This window comes from Amblyomma mixtum, chromosome 4, assembly GCF_055824585.1.
Source record: "Amblyomma mixtum isolate Tamu chromosome 4, ASM5582458v1, whole genome shotgun sequence".
Lineage (NCBI taxonomy): Eukaryota > Metazoa > Arthropoda > Arachnida > Ixodida > Ixodidae > Amblyomma > Amblyomma mixtum.
Window position 1 is genome coordinate 151,387,487 of NC_143015.1, and position 20,664 is coordinate 151,408,150.

Consider the following 20,664-nt stretch of genomic DNA (forward strand, 5'->3'; position numbering starts at 1 on the left):
CACTGAGGAGGATTCTGAACTTGTCTTTTTGCCACGGGAACTCAATCTACACGTTCCGAGCATTCTTAGAAACTGCAACTAATTGCCCTGTATGGCCGATTTCCCTAATGAAATCGAATTAACGTCCGGCTCCCGCCCTTTTTTTTAAATTCTGCCTCGTACGATGGGCGGAGTCGACCAACGCGTGAAGTTCCTTTCAGCCAGCTCCGTGGAGGCTTTGCTTTCGCTTTATTTTGTTTTTTAGGTTTCCGTGAATAAATAGTTTCATTCGCAGATAATATAGCCGCAAAATAAGCCCGCAGAAATAAAAATACGCGCAGACTATTTGCTACTACGGACTACTACGTATTACTCCGCCGATGGCAGAGCGGCAAGCCGCCACGGGACTGGGTGGGACTGGCTTTGGTCGACTCCGCCCACCGTACAAGGCAGAGTTAAAAAAAAAGGGCGGGAGCCGGACGTTAATTCGATTTAATTAGGGAAATCGGCCACACAGGGCAATAAGTCGCAGTTTCTAAGAATGCTAGGAACGTGTAGATTGAGTTCGCGCGGCAAAAAGATAAGTTCAGATTCCTCTTCAGTGCACCTTTAATGTGGAGCAGATAGATTACTAATCAATGAGCCAAGTAGCATCTTGTTTCCGTCGCCAGCTTATCAATAACCTAAAGATCCACAGTTGTCTGATGGGGAGAAGGTGGGGGTCGTGGGGGTGAAGTCAGTCGGAGGTGCTTGCCTCCGTTTGCTTATTCCCATTGGTCTCCTCTCTCGGTCTTCATGACTGTCGTCATGACAAGGAAACACTCTATTCTCGCCTCTCATGGCACGAGGCGCGCATTGCGACGCAATTGCTGCATGACTTGCAGTCACATGGTACAAACTGGCAACGGTGACATGAGGCAGTGTGGACATGAAAGCCCAACTCTGGCTCAGACACAGTCTAATCTTGCCGCCTGCAAACCGAATGCAGGAAATGGCGAAGTTCACAATTTTTCAAGCCGGTTTTTCGGAGCAAAGTGATTTTTTTTAAGTTTATGAACTTTGTGAACTAGGTCACACCGAGTCTGAAAATCTGCCAGCGAATTTATTACTGCATATTTTTATAAGCAATGGGTGGAGTACACGGAACATGTAATGTCACCAAGACTGTTGAAATAGAGATTATCCGCAGCCACAACTCTGGGATGAAACGACCAGCTTTCCATGCAGTTCTGAGCACTGAAGTCAGCGGCTCTGCAAGTTTTGAAGATATTGATTAAGACGAGGTTTGGTTTTTCATTTTTTCCCTTGGACATTTCAGAACAACCAACCAAACAGCTTCCTGCCCTCCATACCTCGATGGTGTCAAGCAGTGATCGACGTAAAAGCCTTGCGTAAGAAGTACTCAAGGCGTTAAGGTTATTGCAAAAATGGTTGCTTCAAATTTATGCCTTATTCTATAATAAAAGCTCATATTATCTCCGATACCTTTACGCACTGCAGATAACAGTTCTCCAATAGTGCCGCGGCGGTGGCTCAGTGGTTATGGCACTCGGCTGCTGACACGAAAGACGCGGGTTCGATCTCGGCCGCGGCAGTCGAATTTCGATGGAGATGAAATTCTAGAGGCCCGTGTACTGTGCGATGTCAGTGCACGTTGAAGAACCCCAGGTGGTCGAAATTTCCGGAGCCCTTCACTACAACATCCCTCATAGCTTGAGTCGCTTTGGGACATTAAACCCCACACACCAAACCAACCAGTTCTCCAATAAATTTGCTGTGGAACAAATTGTGGCGCAATACGACGAAAAATATTGGCTGCCATTGCATAAAAAAGTCTCCATCCTCCCATCAAACTCACATGCAAATTTTAGTGAGGTTAAAGAAACTATAGTTTAGAAGAACTTCTATTTGGGCTAGATGGTTCATTGTACTTGTGAAAGGAAAAACAGTAGCGCCGAAAAAACACACACACAGCTGAAGAACGACGCAGGACAAGCAGTCTTGCCCTACGTCGTTCTTCAGCTGTGTGTGTGTTTTTTCGGCGCTACTGTTTTTCCTTTCTCAAGTTAAGGCGGGACATGGGTCTTAGATAATTTTTTTTATTTACTGACCAAATGCAATGAAACTGTACAGACTTATTGAGTTTTTTCTGCTGATTTCAAATAAGAAATTTGTTTATTTCTAGGCCAATTAGTTCCTGAGATATTAATATATATCATGCCAATGTCTGCTCAAACAATAGAAAAAAAATGGGCCACCAGAAATTTAATTTTAATACGTGGGTAGATACTACAATGTGTGAGGAATGCAACGCTAGAAGCAGTTTTCAGATTTTTGTCCGTGTGGACAAATGGGCTTAACAGTTAGTTTTCAAGTGAGTTAACCAGACATACAGTGCCAGAAAACACGACACACTTGAAAACTAACTATTAAGCCCATTTGTCCACATGGACAAAAAACTGAAAACTGCTTCCAGCGTTGCATTCCTCACACATTGTAGTATCTACCCCATATTAAAATTAAATTTCTGGTGGCCCATTTTTTTTCTATTGTTTGAGCAGACAATGGCATGATATATATTAATATCTCAGGAACTAATTGGCCTAGAAATAAACAAATTGCACATTTGAAATCAGCAGAAAAAACTGAATAAGTATGTGCAGTGTCATTGCATTTGGTCTGTAAATAAAAAAAAATGCTCTAAGACCCATGTCAGAAACTAAATTTGAAAAAAAAAACTGAAATATCACATCTTTTTGTTGACTACCGTCAGTGGGTGCCCGTCCCAGCCGGCTCACCAGTAGGCTGTTTTGACGAGGAGGGCAGCCTCTTCGAGCCGCTTCTTGGACGCCTTGGGGTCCCCGTGGGGCGGGGACAGGGCAGCCGCATGAGCCAGCGCCGTAAGCAGCGACGCCTCCGCCAAACCAATGCGCAGCTTCCCACCGAGCGAGCGAATCAGGAAGCGCGCCTCGCACTGACGGCACGCGATCAGCAGGACCTTGATTATGTCCACTTTCTTCTGCTGCGACTGTGAGGAGAGAAAGATCGAGAAGCGCCTCTGGTTAGGTTCAGCAAAAGCTTGAACTACGCGAGAACTATGCACTAATGTACCACGCTAGAAGTACTTTGATTTGGGCTACCGTATTTACCCAATTCCAACGCGCACCTTTTTTCGGGGAAAATACGTCTCAAAATCGCATGCGCGTTGGATTCGAGTGCAAACCGAAACTGCCCCATAGCTGCCCATCGTCATCGCCATTATACGATGTGGGAGCTCACTAACTGCTGGAAACATGGGAGCACGTTTGCTCGTCGTTTTCTGCGTCGCAGGAGCCGTTTTCAACCGGTGTGGCGCTTGTCATTGGTCGCGTGCTCAGCGACCACGGACCGCGTTCACGACGACGATATCCCGTGCACTGCCGCGGGCGGACGCCTCATCACTGCCGTTGCACGATCAAGATACGCGGATCGAAGAATATGTTGATGAAACAACGGTTGTCGGAAACGCGTCATTTCGGCGGTAAAGTTCCAAAAACGATGAGACTCCTTTCTGTTTTGCGGCCGACTCTCTGACAGAGATTACATCGTCCGCAGGCGGGGCACGCCGCGCCGCTGACGAGGTCGTGCATCATGCCGATCTCACAGATAACAGCGCTCCCGCGCCCGTTTTTACAGTCGAAGATCTTTATCTTTCGCTCAGACGCACTGACGAAGTCATGGATGCTCCGCAAGAAGCATCGCCGTTGCCGCAGTTACGCCTAGCAGCAGACGAACCTCCCGTAACCGGAGCTCTCCGCTTGCGCTTGGGGCGTCTTCCTTTATACTGATGCTTTGTCAGGAAATTGCGTGAGCGAAAATCTCGTTTCTCAGTCACATCCATAGCGGAGAAAGGAGAAAAACCCGGGCAGAAGCGTTGGTTCACGTCTCGGTGGCGGCAGAACGAAGAAAGAGCGTCTGCGCCCGACCGTGCGGTGGAATGCTCGTAGCCAATGGAACGGCTCCGATCGTACCACGTGATTTGAAGGGCCAGTCGCGACGCTGGACTCGGGCGGGAAACAATCTTTTTTTTCGTATTTTTATCAAGAATGCGAAGTGGCTTCTCGCATGTCGTAGACGATGGGTAGGCCTACTTCCCCGCGAATATTCAAGAGCGGGCGACGCCGTGGAGCGAAATGCCGCGTTCCCGAAATTCGGTCAAATTCGCACTTTCGCGAGCCACCGCGAGTGCTTTAATAGTATTTTTTACTAACTTCCCATTGATTATTGGCTTTGATTTTTTTACACATAAAAGAAGAGGCTTGGGGGAATACAAAACGCAAGAAAATACAAAATCGACTTTATCGAAAAAAATCGCGGTTTTTTCACCCGCATCTCCCCTTAAAATATAAAAACGGTTGCAAATTATTTTCATTCGTGGAAGTCACATGCACGTTAGAAGCGGGGCTTGTAGTTTTTTTTTTTTTTTTTTCATTACCAATATCGGGCGCGCGTTAGAATCGGGGCTTGAAATTTTTTATTTTTTTTTTTGGTGCCGTAAATTGGGTGCGCATTGGAATCGGGGGCGCGTTGGAATTGGGTAAATACGGTAGTTGGTTCATATCTTGAAAGTAGTTCGGATGGCGCGAAAACAACAAAGACAAAGGAGACACGAACACAACAGGACGGGCGCCAACTTGCAACTGAAGTTTATTGCACCAGACCCCTACATTTTATGCATCACCCCAGCCATATCTCGCAAGCCTATCACACAACAAAACGAAATTGTCATCAAAAGTCCGAAAAAAAAAAAAATTTCGCGTTTGTTGTTGGACATTCTTTCATTTCACAGTTTGTGTTAAATCAGGATTGTTGAGTTTGCGCTCTGGTTGCCTTGTTCAAGCGTGTGTATTTCTTTTGAGAATGAATTGCTTTCATGTGGGCTGCGCTCTCTTATAATCTTGAGATAAAATAAGGAAAATGTTATCATGTATATAGTGCAGAACGCATATCTGTCTGTAATAGTAGAGCCTACTTCCGGTGTTCGGACTTTTGATGGCAATTTCGTTTTGTTGTGTGATAGGCTTGCGAGATATGGCTGGGGTGATGCATAAAATGTGGGGGTCTGGTGCAATAAACTTCAGTTGCAAGTTGGCGGCCGTCCTGTTGTGTTCGTGTCTCCTTTGTCTTTGTTGTTTTCGCGCCGTCCGAACTACTTTCAAGGTACCACGCTAGACACTGCACAACCACCAGAAGGTCATGAGAGAAGCCACCACATACACACATACTGTATAAACGCGTGTAAGGGCCGCACCCGTGTATGGGCCGCACCCCGTTTTCCCGAAGGAAATGCTTAAAAAAAATAAATCCGTGTAAGGGCCGCACCCAAACTTTCCACGACCCAGGCGGGAATAGCCTTCTAAATACACGCGCCATGGGCTCCACGATCAGCTCCGGCTGCAAGCAAAAGTGAGCTCGATCGCAGAGGCCACGCACGCGCACAGGAGCTTCCAAGTGCCGTCCATGGATGGCGCCCGAGGCCGCGGTCATCATCATCATTATCGTAAACTTTTTTTCTCCGCAGCGACCTCCTGCCTTCCATATCCACATCGACACCAGCATCGCCAGCTCCAGCAATTTGTTTTTGTGGCGTGTAAGCGTGCTCGCCGTAGTTGTAGTGGGCCTTGTGGTGGTTGTAGCTTTCGCATGCTGCCGCCAAGCTTTGCAGTTTTAACACAATGGGCAAGCGCTTTATTAGCTACACAGCTGGGAGTTAGCTCTCGAACACGCAAGCGTGCGGCGGGCAGGAAATTCGACGCGGCCGAGGAGTGCGTCCGATGATGGTGCAACCAGAAGGATGCATTGAGAAACACAAGCTGCAGAAAGCCCGCTTTCCGAGGCAAGCCGTGCGAGTTTCCCGAAATGGAAGAAGAGCTGCTCTCTTATGTGATGGAAGGGCGGAACAACGGCTACGCGTTGACAGCGGACGTGCTGCGCGGTTTCTTTTGGGATGAGCGTGCACCAGAGCACAGCACCAGCTCAGAGTCGTAATACTCGATGAGTGACGATTGGACGCTGAATAAATGCCGTTCATTCCCTGATTGGTGTGTTTTTACTTAATTTTTTTTTCGCAAGTTGACGATCAATCGTTGACGATCAATGCAGCTAATGCGCAGAGTATGCATTAGCATCAGTGATGATGCTCCCCGTAGATGGAGCAGCCTCTGCCACTGACGGGTTCAGACCTTGCTGGCGGGTGGAATGATGCAATACATCAATAACAGTGGGAGACACCGTATCCCCTCTCCATTCTCCTTATCCCTTAACCATGAAGGGCAACTGTGGTGTCCATTCACCAGTCGTCCCCTCCCACCCTCTCTTAGTTCTTCCCCCCTCCCCCCCTCTTTCCATCTCCCTCGCTGCCTTCCTCTCCTCCCCTACAAATGGCGCGGGGATTTCCCTCTATCCACTGTGCCTCCCATCAACCAAGGTTTTACACCAACGACGGACACTTTTTGAGATAATGGGTGTTCTAATGCTAATGCATTAACCCTTTCACTGCCAGGTTTTTTTACTCACATCTGCACACACCCTGCCGGGGTTTTTTTGCATGTTAGTTTCCTGGAAATTTTTTGCTAGTAACGCACTAAAATGCTCTGCAGGACATGTAGACATGTTTATTCAGGATAATCTTATAGACATTAGTTGTAATGAATCAAATCTTCCAGCACCAATCTGGCCTGTCGGATTTCCTCTTCTTACGCGGATTTTTCGGTGGCAGGGGGACTTCATCGCTGTCATCACTCGACAAGGCACTTAGGTGGGCGCCTTCCTCGTTCTCATTATCATTGAACTCCGAATTCACAAGCAATTTTGAATTTCTTCGTCCGTCAAAGCGCGGACGAGTGTGGCACAGAGCCTCATGGCTGCTGTGCGTAGACCAAAACGAAGTCACTCGCATGTGGAAACATGCGCGCCATCTGTTGTTTAAAATTGACCCCACAAGATCTATGAATTTTTCGAGTCTCTCCATAGATGGCACGACATGTTTGCGTAGTTTTTTTTACACGAGTATTATCGGGAGCGGCAGTGGGTGAGTTAAAAAGCCAAAACGAGTTAACTCGGGAGAGGCAGGGGGTGTGCATATGTGGTAGCCCGAGTTATCTCGGGAGTGGCAGATTAAGGGTTAAAGCTGACCGCCAGATCAAATTCAAAGATGCACTGGGAAGGCAACCAAAGTACACTGAAAGAGAAAAATTCTGCTGTCGAAGCTTTGCTGCATCAGTGCATACAATTGCCCCTGTTTGCCGTGAAAGCAGTCTACTGTGCTACAGCTGCCTTGTTGTATTCCTATTCATGAAATTCCTATTTATGAAAAAATCCACAGCCCCCTCTCTCAAACTTTGTTAGGCCGGGGGGGGGGGGGGGGGGGGTTGACTATATGTGAATTTCCGCCAACGTGTAATCAACATACCGAATTTCCGGTCATCTCGGCTATGCTCCGCAACTTGGTGTAGACATGCGACAGCATCAGCGGCGGCGGAGGGAACAGCACCCGTTGCTGGCTGCGACTGCTCTGCAAGCATTAAATCGAGAATAAAAGCAAGAACGGCATCAAAACAATAAATGGAGCGTGCACAGAAGTACAAAAAGGCCACAAGGCCTCGTTCTGTAAAAAGCTCTCTAAAACCTGCCCAAACTGAATATTCCAGCCATTCAAGGCATGACAACTCATAGTTCATGGCTGCCTTAGACTGATGTATTTAAAATGCTGCCCCGCTGTTCACATAAAGTGAGCGCTGATCAATTAGATCTTGCTTAATTTGAATACCCAGTTAAGGTGCGCGAGTACAATAGCCGTATAAACGTATTCAAATATAGTTTTTTCCCACGAACAGTGCATGACTGGAACTGTATCCCTTCTCGGGTCGCTACCGCTCCTCCTACATCGTTTCTGGCCGATTTGCAAAGCCACCTGTCAATATAAGTGCAATAATTCTTGTCCGAGTGTATCATGTTGCTTTTTTTGAAATTTTTACAAAGTTAATTATTCCTAAAGCTTTATTCTTTAAGCAGTGCTGTATCTTAAAATGTATCTTTTTTTTTGTGTGTGTGTGCGCGTGCGTGCGTGCGTGCGTGTGTGTGTGTGTGTGTGTGTGTGTGTGTGTGTGTGTGTGTGTGTGTGTGTGTGTGTGTGTGTGTGTGTTTAGGGTATGTTTGCCTTTCTACAATGGTTTTCTGTATTTTCTCTGTAGACCACATCATTTGCCTAATTTATTGTGTACTAGATGTTTGTTCTTATTTATCATGTTTCCCCCCTACAATAATGCCCCAGTGAGGGCGCTGTAGGTACTGTGTATAAATAAATAAAAAAACCTAACTGCCACTTTCAGCGCCCACATTAAGTGCATTAAAAACTCTCCTGAAGCTCCTCGTAAATAAAATTGTCGCCCTCCTTTGAGTTCAAATTATCAGGAGTAGACTGCACCTATCTCAATCAACGGCTACGCTGGAAGCAAAATACTTTACTGCTAGGCACAGTTATGATGCAATGCAAATGAAGAAATGCAGTGTAGAAGCTGAAAATGTGCAAGGCAAAACAAAGCAAGATAAGCTATCCAAAGTTTAATCCCCGTCTGCTGATCAACACAATTGCTGCTACAATCAAAGAACACATTTGAAAAATGCACCACGTCAAAAACTGCAGCAGAACCTTAACAATGCACATTGCTATAGAGGCCACTGCCAGAAATCTGCAGCGTGAGAAACTAATCCTCACCACAGTCGCTTTTATTGTTACACAATTATGCATTTGCACTACGATGCGATGTGGACCTTCCAAAACGGTCCGTGTAAGATTCTGATGAAAGGAGATCCATAACTACAGCGCAAATGACAGGACAGAGATGAAGAAGGGACACCACACAGCACTGACTCACAACTAAAGTTTGGATGCCAGCAGGTATAAATACCTCCCTGGCGGCCAGAAAAGCATGCAGTCCACACTTACATGCGTGACTGACATACTAGTGTACCAGTCACGTGCCACCAAGCAAATCACATGCGCGAGAATACAATATAATCAGTGAGCATGCACTTGTCAATATTCGCAATCAAGGTATCGTCTTTCTTTTTCTGACAACGCGACAGATGAAGCAAAGATGCATTCTTCCGAGAGCCTACCTATTAATTGAGCTTCAATGATCTCCCTTGCTAACGAGTCACGGTTCTTTCCTAACACTGCACTTTCCTGATAGTTTGGCGCACCGTGACTCGTTAGCAAGGGAGATCATTGAAGCTCACTTCAAGGTGGACTGAAGAGGAATCTCAACTTGTCTTTTTGCCGCGGGAACTCGATCTACACGTTCCTAGCATTCTTAGAAACTGCGACTTAATGCCCTGTATGGCCGATTTCCCAAATTAAATCGAATTAACAGCCGGCTCCCGCTTTTTTTTTTTAATTCTGCCTCGTACGGTGGGCAGAGTCGACCAACGCGTGGAGTGCCTTGCACCCAGTCCCGTGGCGGCTTGCCGTTCTGCCATCGGCGGAGTAATACGTACCGTATTTACACGATTGTAAGTCGACTCGAATTTAAGTCGACCCCCCCAAATCACAATTGTAAAAAAAAAAAAAACTTGAGGTCATTTAAACTTGGCCTTTATTAGTAGAACTAGAACGCGACAGTACTATCCTGTGGCCTCCGCTGATCACCAGCCGCTATCGGCTGCCGCACGCGGGAGTGCCCGTGGGCACATTCCAAAACAAAAATGTCTTAGTCACTGGGCTACTCGTCCACACTTGCGCCATCGTCCTCGCTAGTGCTGCCGTCGTCATGTCGTCATCGCTGCTGCAGTCCCACAGCTCGTCGTTCTAACATCGTCATGCAGTGAAATCCTGCACTTCGCAAAAAGCCACATCATGACATCGCGAGGAACAGCTGAAAATTTTGCCTCGTTGTAGCTGCCACTCCTGTATCACTCAGTGCGAAGGTCGAACTTGCGGCCCGGCGCGCAGTTCGTTTCTTCGGCATAAAGAATGACAGACATCTTGAATGTAGCCGCGAATGAGCGCCGGTCGCTTATCAGACCTGGAGCACAAATGACGAAGCACTACATTAAAAACTTGTGAAACGCGGCCGGCAGTAGTCGAATGCGTCAGAGCCAGAGAGAAATTACGCGCGAGTGGCGTCGGCTCTTCCGTCGGCTACCGACACTCCCTGGTGCCGCTGCGGTTCGGAGGGGGGTGCCGCCATGATTGGAACAGCAGCCCTTCCATCAACTACCGACGCTCCCTTCGGCGCCGAGTGCGCGGTTGAAAGTAAACAAAAAAAAAGAGTAGACCGCGAAGGCGTTATCGGGCCGCCGCCGCTTATCAGCATAAGCAATCTGCGGCCACGTGTGGGGAGCGGGTTGGTGCTGGTTTGCTGCTTATCGACAGCCACCATCAGCGGGCCGCCTCGCGCGGGGGCGGGGATGCCGGTTCTGCGCGTTGACATATAGCTGCTCAAGGCAAGAACGATGCGACGGAGCCGCGCAGCAAAAAATGCAACCACGCTTGTCTCGTTTGTCTCGCCTTTATTTATAGTGTTATGCTTTGGTTTCGATTGTAAGTCGACCACCCCACTTCGGATTTTCAAATTTTGAAAAATGGGTCGACTTACAATCGTGTAAATACGGTAGTAGTCCGTAGTAGCAAATAGTCCGCGCGTATTTTTATTTCTGCGGGCTTATTTTGCGGCTATATTATCTGAGAATGAAACTATTTATTCATGGAAACCTAAAAAACAAAATAAAGCGGAAGCAAAGCCTCCACAGAGCTGGCTGAAAGGAACTTCACGCGTTGGTCGACTCCGCCCATCGTACGAGGCAGAATTAAAAAAAAATGGCGGGAGCCGGACGTTAATTCGATTTAATTTGGGAAATCGGCCATACAGGGCAATAAGTTGCAGTTTCTAAGAATGCTAGGAACGTGTAGATGGAGTTCCCGCGGCAAAAAGACGAGTTCAGAATCCTCTTCAGTGCACCTTTAATAGGTAGGCTCTCGGAAGAATGCATCAGTGCTTCATCTGTCGAATCTGCTGGCATCCAATAAAACTTTAGTTGTGAGTCAGCGCTGTGTGGTGTCCCTTCTTCATCTCTGTCCTGTCGTTTGCGCTGTAGTTATGGATCATCGAAAACACCAACTCGCCCAACAAATGCTTTTGGTGAAAGGAGACAAAGATATTTAAGAGGACAAAAACTGACCCTAGGTAGATAGTTGCTTACTTACGCAATACAGAAGCAAGACTTAAAAAACACTGTGAGGGATAAGAATAACTACAACTATGCAACAAAGCAAAAAATGTCAATATCAGTGCAACCGTGCGCTCAAGCGTTTTCAATAGCCTGCGGCAAATCATTCCAGTATTTAAGGGTTTCCGGAAAACTAATTTGTGCACCAGTCATGGCTACACAATTGCTGAAGAAAGACAGCAAGTAACGCTGAGACAAGCGTATAGAGATGAAAGGGCACAGACTTTCAACCATTCATTTTACTCAGAAACTTTCTGACAATCGCACTAGTATATGCACAGACAAGACGGGGAAAACTACAAAATTGCAAGAATCATTGTGACATATATGATAATTTTTTCTTCTACTAAATCTGTCGCAAAAATTTCTGTACCATAGTTTTCCCACCTAGTCTATACCAACAGTATACCGAAAAGTTTCTGAATGAAACAAAAGGCTGATACAGTTAAACCTGGATATGACGAAATAACGAGAAGTCGCAATTTTCGCTTACATGCACGTTTACATTGCATCTGGTTTCTGTGCGAGAACTCCAAGGGACTCTGCAGAATAGCAGCCAAAATTAAATTTAAATGCAAATGAAATAGCATAGCAAACGTTCATAGTGAACTCAGGCTATGAGCGACGCCGTAGTGGAGGGCTCCGGAAGTTTCGACCACCTGGTGTCCCTTAACGTGCACTGACATCGCACAGTACACGAGCCTCTAGAATTTTGCTTTCATCAAAATTCGGCTGCCACGGCTGGGATCAAACCCGCGTCTTTCGGGTCAGCAGCCGAGCGCCGTAACCACTGAGCCACCGCGGTGGACTTGTTGAGTCAGCTGCATTTGCTGGTAGCCATCCTAGACGTTATTCTCATGGCAGTTCATGTTGTTATCGTCATAAAATTTGTGTGTAAGTTGGCAAAATTTTAGGTAACGCAGTATTAATTAATGAATAGTCGGCGTGACAAGTTATCAAGGTCGACCGCCACAACAGCTTCGTTGTACCGAGTTCTCAAATACACACGCGATGGGGAATTGAGACACTTTGTAATATAGAGGAATTTGCTACATGATGGCTCGTCACATCCAGCTTTAAGGGGGGACACTGGTCTTGAAAAAAACATTTTTATTAATGAGGTCACAGTTACGAAATCTTCAGGGAATATGTATTTTTGTGTGCTGATTCTAAATATGTCATTTAATTTCATGTAAAACAATTCCTTGAGCACTTATGCACTTTTTATGCTAGTATTTTGCGGAGAGTTTTGAAGAAAATTTGCTGCAGGAAACTCGCTGAAATGTGTGCCATTGGGTTCTCTTGACACCAAGGAATACAATAACGGTGAAATTGTCTTCCTGCCTATCATAGAACTTAAGTTATAGAGTTTTGAAGTTGTCGCTTCAGAAATGAGAAGGAAAGTGTGTATTCCTGTTTCTGAAGTGGCAGCTTCAGTACCCTATTACTCAAGTTCTATGAGAGCCAGGATGACAATTTCACCCTTATTCTATTCCTTGGTGTCGAGAGAACCCAATGGCATACATTTCAGCGTGTTTCCTGCAGAAAATTTTCTTCAGAACTCTCCACAAAATACTTGCATAAAATGTGCACAAGTGCTCAAGGAATTGTTTTACATGAAATTAAATGACATATATTTAGAATCAGCGCACAAAAATACATGTGCCCTGAAAATTTCATAACTATGACTAAATTAATAAAATTTTCTTTTCAAGACCAGTGTCCCCCCTTAACTGTAGCGAGTGCCGCATCCTGGCCACTTGCTTGTCGCAGCCCAAGAAACTGTCACCTTGACAGCTACGTGGGTTGAGCTGCCAGAAATCTGGTTACCTCAGCGACAAGCCCTAGGTCTCCCTTGGTTGCGGCTTCGGCTCGCACTTTGTCCGGGGTGCGGCCCGTGGCTTCGGCTAGGGCTTTGACCAGCAGCGACTCGCCAATGCCCAGCTCGAGCCCCTGGTAGTCGGGGGCAATCTTGTTGAGGCAGAGATAGACGGCGTACAGCAGGTCGTCGGGCGAGAGGATCAAGACAGAGCGAAGGAAGTTGCTCAGCACCTCGATGATACGAAGCCTGCGCGAAACACGTCACCGACAGCTGTCAATGGAAGGCAGGTACCAATGCCGAGTTTCACGTCTTTGAAAAGTACAAACACGCAAGAAAAGAAAACAAGACAAACACAAAGCACCATCTGTGCTGCGCTGTCCCGATTCTCATTTTTGCCCATTGCTGGCTAGGGGTGCCAGTGAAACATCATAGATATTGAAACAATGAAGACAATTAAAAATGAATCAGCAAATAACAAAAGGAGAGAAATGCAGAAGAATAAAAGTGCTGCTGCACCCTTTCCGTGCTCATGACAAGTTGAGTTATCCAAATGCCAATGCTTGTTAAACCGACATGGGCATGCGAGATACAATGTCACGACAACCGCCAATTCTCCCCAGTCAAAAGAAACAAAGCAGATCTTCCTCATTCCTTTTCTCTTCCCAAAACACAACTACAACCACACAGAGATCAATTGGAACAAAATGGATTCCAGCTGGCTCAAACTGTGCTTTCAGTAGTTCCAACTTTCCTTTTCTTTAATCAGTTGTCATGCAGACAGTAATCGTTACTGTACTCTTGGCATCAGTTTCAAGATTGAATACAAATGTGTGCCTGTAATAGTCTTGACCGAGTTCGTCTTAACCGGGCAAAAAGAGTTTTCTTCGGTCACATGATGCATAGGACCAGTGCAGCCTTACAATCATCTGGAATTGCTCGAAGTGCAAACTTACAACTACAGCTCTACATACTTCGCGGCACACTTCACCACTTTCTCTTCTAATGCACTGACATTGCCAGTGCGAGTTCCATAGCAACAATTTACAGGGCATGCTATGTGGTCACAATCAGATGCTCAGGATGGGAAGCTTCAAACAACTAATGGCTCCAAGGCTCATGAAGGAAACGTTAAAATGCGTGACCTCGCTCCAAGTCAGCAGTGGCCTCACCTGCCAGAGATGCCATCAATCTTGTCCAAGGTGATTGCAAGGGCAAGGTAAGGCACCTTGGCACCCTTCTTCCAGCACGCGTCTTCCACAGGGTCGTAGCTGGCCTTGCCGGGGTCATAATCGATGGCTTGGTCCTTGGCAGCCGACTGTTGCCCCGACTTCCCAGATGTGGTGAATGCGCTGTTCGAGAAAGAGTTAACACAAATTATCGAGTGACTGCATCGCAATCGGAGCAAGGTAAGTGCATTACATGCTTGCAGATATAGTCGAAGCTCGATATATCATACATGGATACTACAAATTATTGGCTACATTGAATGATTCCTGACCAGCCGAAGTGGCTGTATTTCGAGTGCCCGCAAGGCAGGCTTGGGAAGATCCGCGCGGTCATGTCGCCACATGCGGCTGAGAAAGGTGTGTTTGGTGAGGGGGCGACTTGCGTGCCATTTGCCTGGCTCACTCACACAGGCAGACGCTTCCACGAACAAACGGCTATGAAAGCAAACCTCCAGTAACTCTACCGCACGCCAGAATCCAAAACTACCAAACCACTGTCTGTTTGGTTTGCTACTAGTCAGGGGGGCCACACGCAGGGGTGCCGTTTTATCACCTTCTATCCTCATTTGCCTCAGACTGCTGGCTTCGTGACTGCATCGTTGCACCTTTATTGCTTAGAGCTGCGCACGCGCTGTCATGCCACCCGCAGAGAACGATATAACATCAACATCGGTGGAGGCGAGAGGGAGCATGCACCCTGTATTTGGAGTAAACTTCCTTTTTTTTTCCCCTGCAGCAATAAAGTCGATGTTAATGGGTAACACACAGTGAACATCGCGCATTATGGCTAGGGCCCGGAAATTTAGGCATTTGCCTAAACATGCCTATAAATGCCTAAACGGGGGATTTTTGCACTTGCCTGCCTTTTTCCCGTTTTTTAGGAAATACTACCTATTTAACAGCACTTGTTGCCTATAAATGCCTAAATCTGGCATTTCGGTCCTCGGTACAGTTTTTTTTCATTCTTGGACATCTGTCTGAGTGTGGTGAAAGGCGCGCGCCAACGCACGCACAAAAGGCGCGGGTCTCGCCAAACGTTTTTCTCTAATTGTAACTTGAACGTATGTTTATCTCAAAATGTAGCAAGAGGCGAGCTTGGAAAGAGACCTGACATACATTAGTGCAATCTTCTCAACATTGAAGGAAAGGATGACAAAGTTGGAAAAGGCTGGACTCTCAACAGATGAATCGTTGAAGGCAGTCGCAGCAGTACCAGCAGCACTTCAGGGGCTGGAAGGAAAGGTATCTACTGCTTCTACGAAGATGCAACAATTGGTAGAAAAAAAAGATGCCTAGAAACAATTTCCCAAATCAGAGTCTTTCTACGCGGAGACGATACGGCCACATCACCTGAAGGCCTAAGCCTTTATCAACTCATGTTTTAGGTTCGCGCCACAAACTTCATGTGATGTCAAAAGAAGCCTTTTAAAGTACAAAGCTATGCTTAGCAAAAACCGAAGGAGCTTCATGCTCGAAAACCTGAGAATGCGCTTTATTGCTTCAGTTCAGGACTGCGTACGCTCCGTGCTTGACTGGCAAATCTTGTACTTATGAATAAAGAGTGCTATTCAAAGGGCCTATTTCTCTTTTACAGCGCCTACTTCAGTATTTTTTAGAGCCTAGATGCCTGCCTATTTCGGGGGTTTTTAGTGCCTAAATTTCCGGGCCCTAGTTATGACCTTTGCAGAGTTTTTCAGGAAGTGTTCGCAGAATCTTTTTTTTTTAAAGTAATTTGCATACCCTCTTTTTGAATAAAATACCAGCAATGCCAACACCAACAAGGGTCTGAAACGTCAGCTGGCCGGCCGCTGCAAGCTGGTGCGAAGCTCAGAAAAGTGAAACTGAAACTAAGCGCTCGAACTGTTCTCGCAGACGGGATCGTTTGTTTGTCATCACGTCTTCCATTGCACGTTGCAGGTGTGTGAGACGGAACGACTCTGCGGCATGGAATTCACGTTTTGAGTAGGGCTATTTCAACGATCCCTTGCTGCGCCGATCATGACTGGACGCAGTTCGGATTAACCAGAGTGAGGCCCGTAATGTCTGAATTGGCAAACGTACAACACCATACACTTAAAGGGTGCTGGCTGGGACCGAGCTGGAAGTTCCAATTATCCGGATTACCAAATTAATAGGGGTTGAATTAACGTGTTTTTACTGAAGAGGACATTATTTTATAGACAACCTTATAAGTAGATTTCAATAAAAGCAAATGTCCCCTCATGTTAATGATGCCTTTGACCACAACCGCCCATAAACCAATCATAATGACATTATTTCAAATAGTATGGTACCTTCCCAGTTTTTAACTTTCTGCCACTGAATTTCGCACACAGCATGTGAACATCACTTCTTAGTGTAGCTGAAACAGCGCTGTCACCAACATCATGTAATGCTTAGCTGCTCAACCAAAAAAAGGCCGCCGCGGTGGCTCAGTGGTTATGGTGCTCGGCTGCTGACTCGAAAGACGCGGGTTCGATCCCGGCCGCGGCGGTTGAATTTCTTTGGGGGAGAAATTCTAGAGGCCCGTGTACTGTGCGATGTCAGTGCACGTTAAAGACCCCCAGGTGGTCGAAATTTCCGGAGCCCTCCACTATGGCGTCCCTCGTAGCCTGAGTTGCTTTGGGACGTTAAACCCCATAAACCAAACCAAACCAACGGTCACCCTGTGCGAACTCCCAATTCCAAAACTCACAAGTTTTGAAGCTTTTTCCCAGTATCAGCTGGTGCCTTTTCTTTGGGCTTTTCATCTTTCGGAGTAGATGCTTTCGTCTTTGGGGGTGACTTCTTGTCTTTCGATTCTTTCTTCTTCGGAGGCGAGTCTTTCTTCTTCGGAGGCGAGGCCTTCCGATTCACTTTTTCTTCACTCGGTTCTTCTTTCTCCGACTTAAGCTCGGGTTTTTTATCATCTGCATTAAAGAAAAAATGCACAGATAAAAACTAAAAGAAATAAAATTCATTCACACTTCTTGAAGGCTTTGTAGGCAGATTCCAGCAAAAGATTCCCCACATCACCGGTGTCAGTGACCATGGTTCATAACATATGTTGAATAATAGTCACCGTATAAAAAGCTTTCTTTGCCAAGTCACAAGATTCCAGAGTTTTTCCCTCGTATTCACACGTGAACACCGAACACAGGTGCTAAAATAAGCCACTGCACTTTCCAAAAGTGGTAGGTCTTAAACAATAAGTCCATTGAACCACAACTAACTGTGGCACCCATTCCAAAGTTTGACTGCATGCGGACATTCTGATATTGCAGCGAAGACTATTAACATCACAGCCGCCCACAGAAATTTTTATCACCAGTACGGTTCTGCTCACTCACAATAAAGTCTTAAAAGGTTACTGCCCAATCTCCGGTTATCCCTATATATACCAGGTGTCCCAGCTGAATGTAACCAAGCTTTTAAAAAACACGGGGTGTCCTAGCCGTCTGAAACCAAATGAGGGTTGTTTAGAGTCGCGTGACCTAGTCTGCAGTATTTTTTTCGTTCTTCAAGGTGGACTAATTAGTTAAGCTTAATTAACTAACTTTTTAATTATTCACTTGAAGAACAAAGTATCAATGGAAAAGTTGTAGATCGCTTTGAGAAACAGCTTACTGAGACATTTGCAGCAAAGTAATATTTATGCAAAGTAGTTTTTTTACCGGCCTTTAACCATAACCCGCACAATAAGAAAAAGCTTCCACATGACAACTGTGCCACTTCAACGTCCCAAGACGCGCCTTAAAGAATAAAATCCGTTTTGTCTGAAGTCCTCTCCTCGATGAGACTTTGGATGCACATTGGGGCAGAGGAGTGAGCGAGCAGCTGGTCACGTGACAACTTTCTTTTAAGGCCAATAAATGAAGCTCCGTAAGTCCTAACTTGACGGAAACAGCCTTACTAGCGGTTTTTCGAGGTGATCTAAAACTTTTGCATTGACACTTTCTTCCTGAGGTCAATAATTAAAAAGTTAGCTAATTAAACTTAACTAATTAATTAACTTTGAAGAGCAGAAAAAATACTAAAGACTAGGCCACGCGACTATGAACAACCCTGAGTTGGTTTCACTGGACTAGGACACTTCGCCTTTTTTAAAAGTTTGGTTACATTTAGCTGGGACAGCCGGTATATAGAATGAAGGGGTCCCCTGATGAAGGACAGTCCTCCGTCCGAAACACTGCTGGTAATAAACAAAGAAAATCGGAAAGTTGTGGCCCCTTCATTCTACAAGTCTTCCTGGCCCATTGAATGATGAGACCTGCTACTACTATACTACTATATGTATATATATATATATCATATTTCCCCTATCTCTTCCCTATGTGACTCTGCTACCCTAGCTACATTTTTCCATTGCACAGAATCCACTGAGTTCCCCGATGCAGTCCACATGCCTTAATAGCATGGTGAAATCAGTCTAATGTCTGTTACACCGCGATTCCACGAATGCAGTGTTCAGCACTTGCCTGTTTCAGATGGAGATTCAGTTTCCATTTCCTCTTCCTCGTCAGGTTCAGACTTCACCGGCTTATCTTCTGCAGGAAGAGAGTGGCGAATGTCGCATATACCTTTTCCAGCAAAGCTCATCACTCTTCAAATACCCCTTAAAGGGACACTGAGGAGAAATTGAAGTTGGCTTGTATCGACAGAATACCAGCTCCTGATTACAAAAACGCCACTCATACTGACAACAAAGCTCTTGTAGCGTAGAAAAGAGCAAGAACCAAAATACAGGTATCGCCGCCACAGGCCAAACTCGCAAGTACAAGCGTGATGAGATCATAGGACAAAGCAGTGTTGCTAGAACCAATGGTTCTAGCAACTCTAGGACCCGAGAAGCCACAAATCACTGAGGCGCAGCCAATGCATGCGCAAATCTCCTTGACGTCGCCAGATGGCGCCACGTGCCCGGCAGCTACGCGCGCGCCTGAAGCATCAGGACCAATCAGCGCCTGTTTTCCGGCGGTAGGCGGGCTCCCGGTATTCCGCTAGCGGTAACAAGGTACACGGTATGCTAAAGGTGTCTATTTGTGAGAACTTCGTTGACGACTTCGAGAACGAGATCCATCGTAACGCTGGCAAAACGCCAGTGCAAACGTATTCGAAGCGACTGTAGCAACGGCCGCAATAGCGGATAGATGCCTTCAACGTGCGGCCGGCGGTAGCTTTCTTTTCGGCTGCTGCTAGGCCGCACTGCTGGCCGCCAGAAATCACGGAGTCTGCGGTACGTCATGCGCACGTCATGTTTCACGTCTCTTAGTCCTGTGTCGTCATAGGAGAATCCCAAGTTTGAATCAGAGCGGCGGGAAAAACTTTTTCAACTTCGATTCCAAATTTCTTAGAAATAAATGCATCTTTCGCTGCCGGCCAAGTGGCAACAAAGCCATGACATGCCGAACTATCGGATTTTACTATAAAAAAAAATATTAATAGTGCTCTCCTCAGTATCCCCTCAACTCACCCTGCGCCGAGGATGATGATGACGTTTCTTTTGAAGACTGTTCTTCCTTTGGCAACGGCTCTTCTTCGGATGCTGGCTCAGTCTTTGGCCGTTTGTTGCTAGACTCCAATGACAGTCGTGGCTGCTCCGGACTGCGCTTGGCCGTTTTGCGGGCTGCAAAGAAAAAAAGTGAACGGTAGCACGCAGGAGACTGAGTTTGCTCCTGTACTGAGCAGCACACTAGGTTTCTCCAGGTTCTTGGGAACTCTTTCTTTAACCTCTACAGAGCTTAGAAGTGCCATGGGTGAGGCTTAGTTTTTGCGAAGGATGGCGACAAATCAAGACTTACACGAAGGAGACTGCTACAGATTGTAAGAACCGATTCAAGGAGCTTTCGAGTGAATACCGAGGGCAACTAGATTCAACGTTTGTTGCAGGCAAAAACTGATTCAAAGGTTCTTTATATCTACATTGATACTTGTTTGGCAGCTAAAGATGCATTCATTGCTGAGAAAACTCTATCTGAAAATGGAACATTCTTTTTCATGCCTAAAAGTTTAGTGCACAAGAAGAAAGTGCACTGACGTCAACACAGTTTGCTTTTGTGAAAGCAACTGGCGACAGCAACATCAGCATTTCATTTTTTGACCTTTCTCTTAGCTCACAAATGCTCCATTTATTGATGAAAGTATATTCTGTTGTTCGCACTTGGTAGTCTGTTAATAGAGACCAATTTGAATTTGTTCTCAGTGTTGCTTAAAGGGCAGCTGCAGCACTTTTTTCAGAATTTCGCGATATTCAAGGATTCAAATCTATGTAGGCTGTAGGTAAAGCATGCCAAGTGGTTTTGCACTAGCGTTTCAAATAGTGACGTAATCGACAATTGAATTTTGCGCTTCTCCTCAATGCACCGGAGGAGTGCAGAGAAATTCAGCATG

The 20,664-nt window shown here is 46.0% G+C and overlaps 1 protein-coding gene across 1 annotated transcript in view; it reads right to left on the bottom strand.

Annotated features, from left to right (window-relative positions):
* The window catches only part of DNAlig1 (DNA ligase 1), a 48,775-nt gene that overhangs the window by 25,376 nt on the left and 2,735 nt on the right, over window positions 1-20,664 (bottom strand). The window contains exons 4-10 of the mRNA XM_089588333.1: window positions 19,748-19,900; window positions 18,753-18,821; window positions 16,991-17,204; window positions 14,239-14,418; window positions 13,078-13,315; window positions 7,430-7,531; window positions 2,778-3,007 (exon numbers count right to left, since the gene is read on the bottom strand). Of these exons, the coding sequence (XP_089444459.1) occupies window positions 2,778-3,007; window positions 7,430-7,531; window positions 13,078-13,315; window positions 14,239-14,418; window positions 16,991-17,204; window positions 18,753-18,821; window positions 19,748-19,900 (1,186 nt within the window). The remainder of the gene's footprint in view (window positions 1-2,777; window positions 3,008-7,429; window positions 7,532-13,077; window positions 13,316-14,238; window positions 14,419-16,990; window positions 17,205-18,752; window positions 18,822-19,747; window positions 19,901-20,664) is intronic.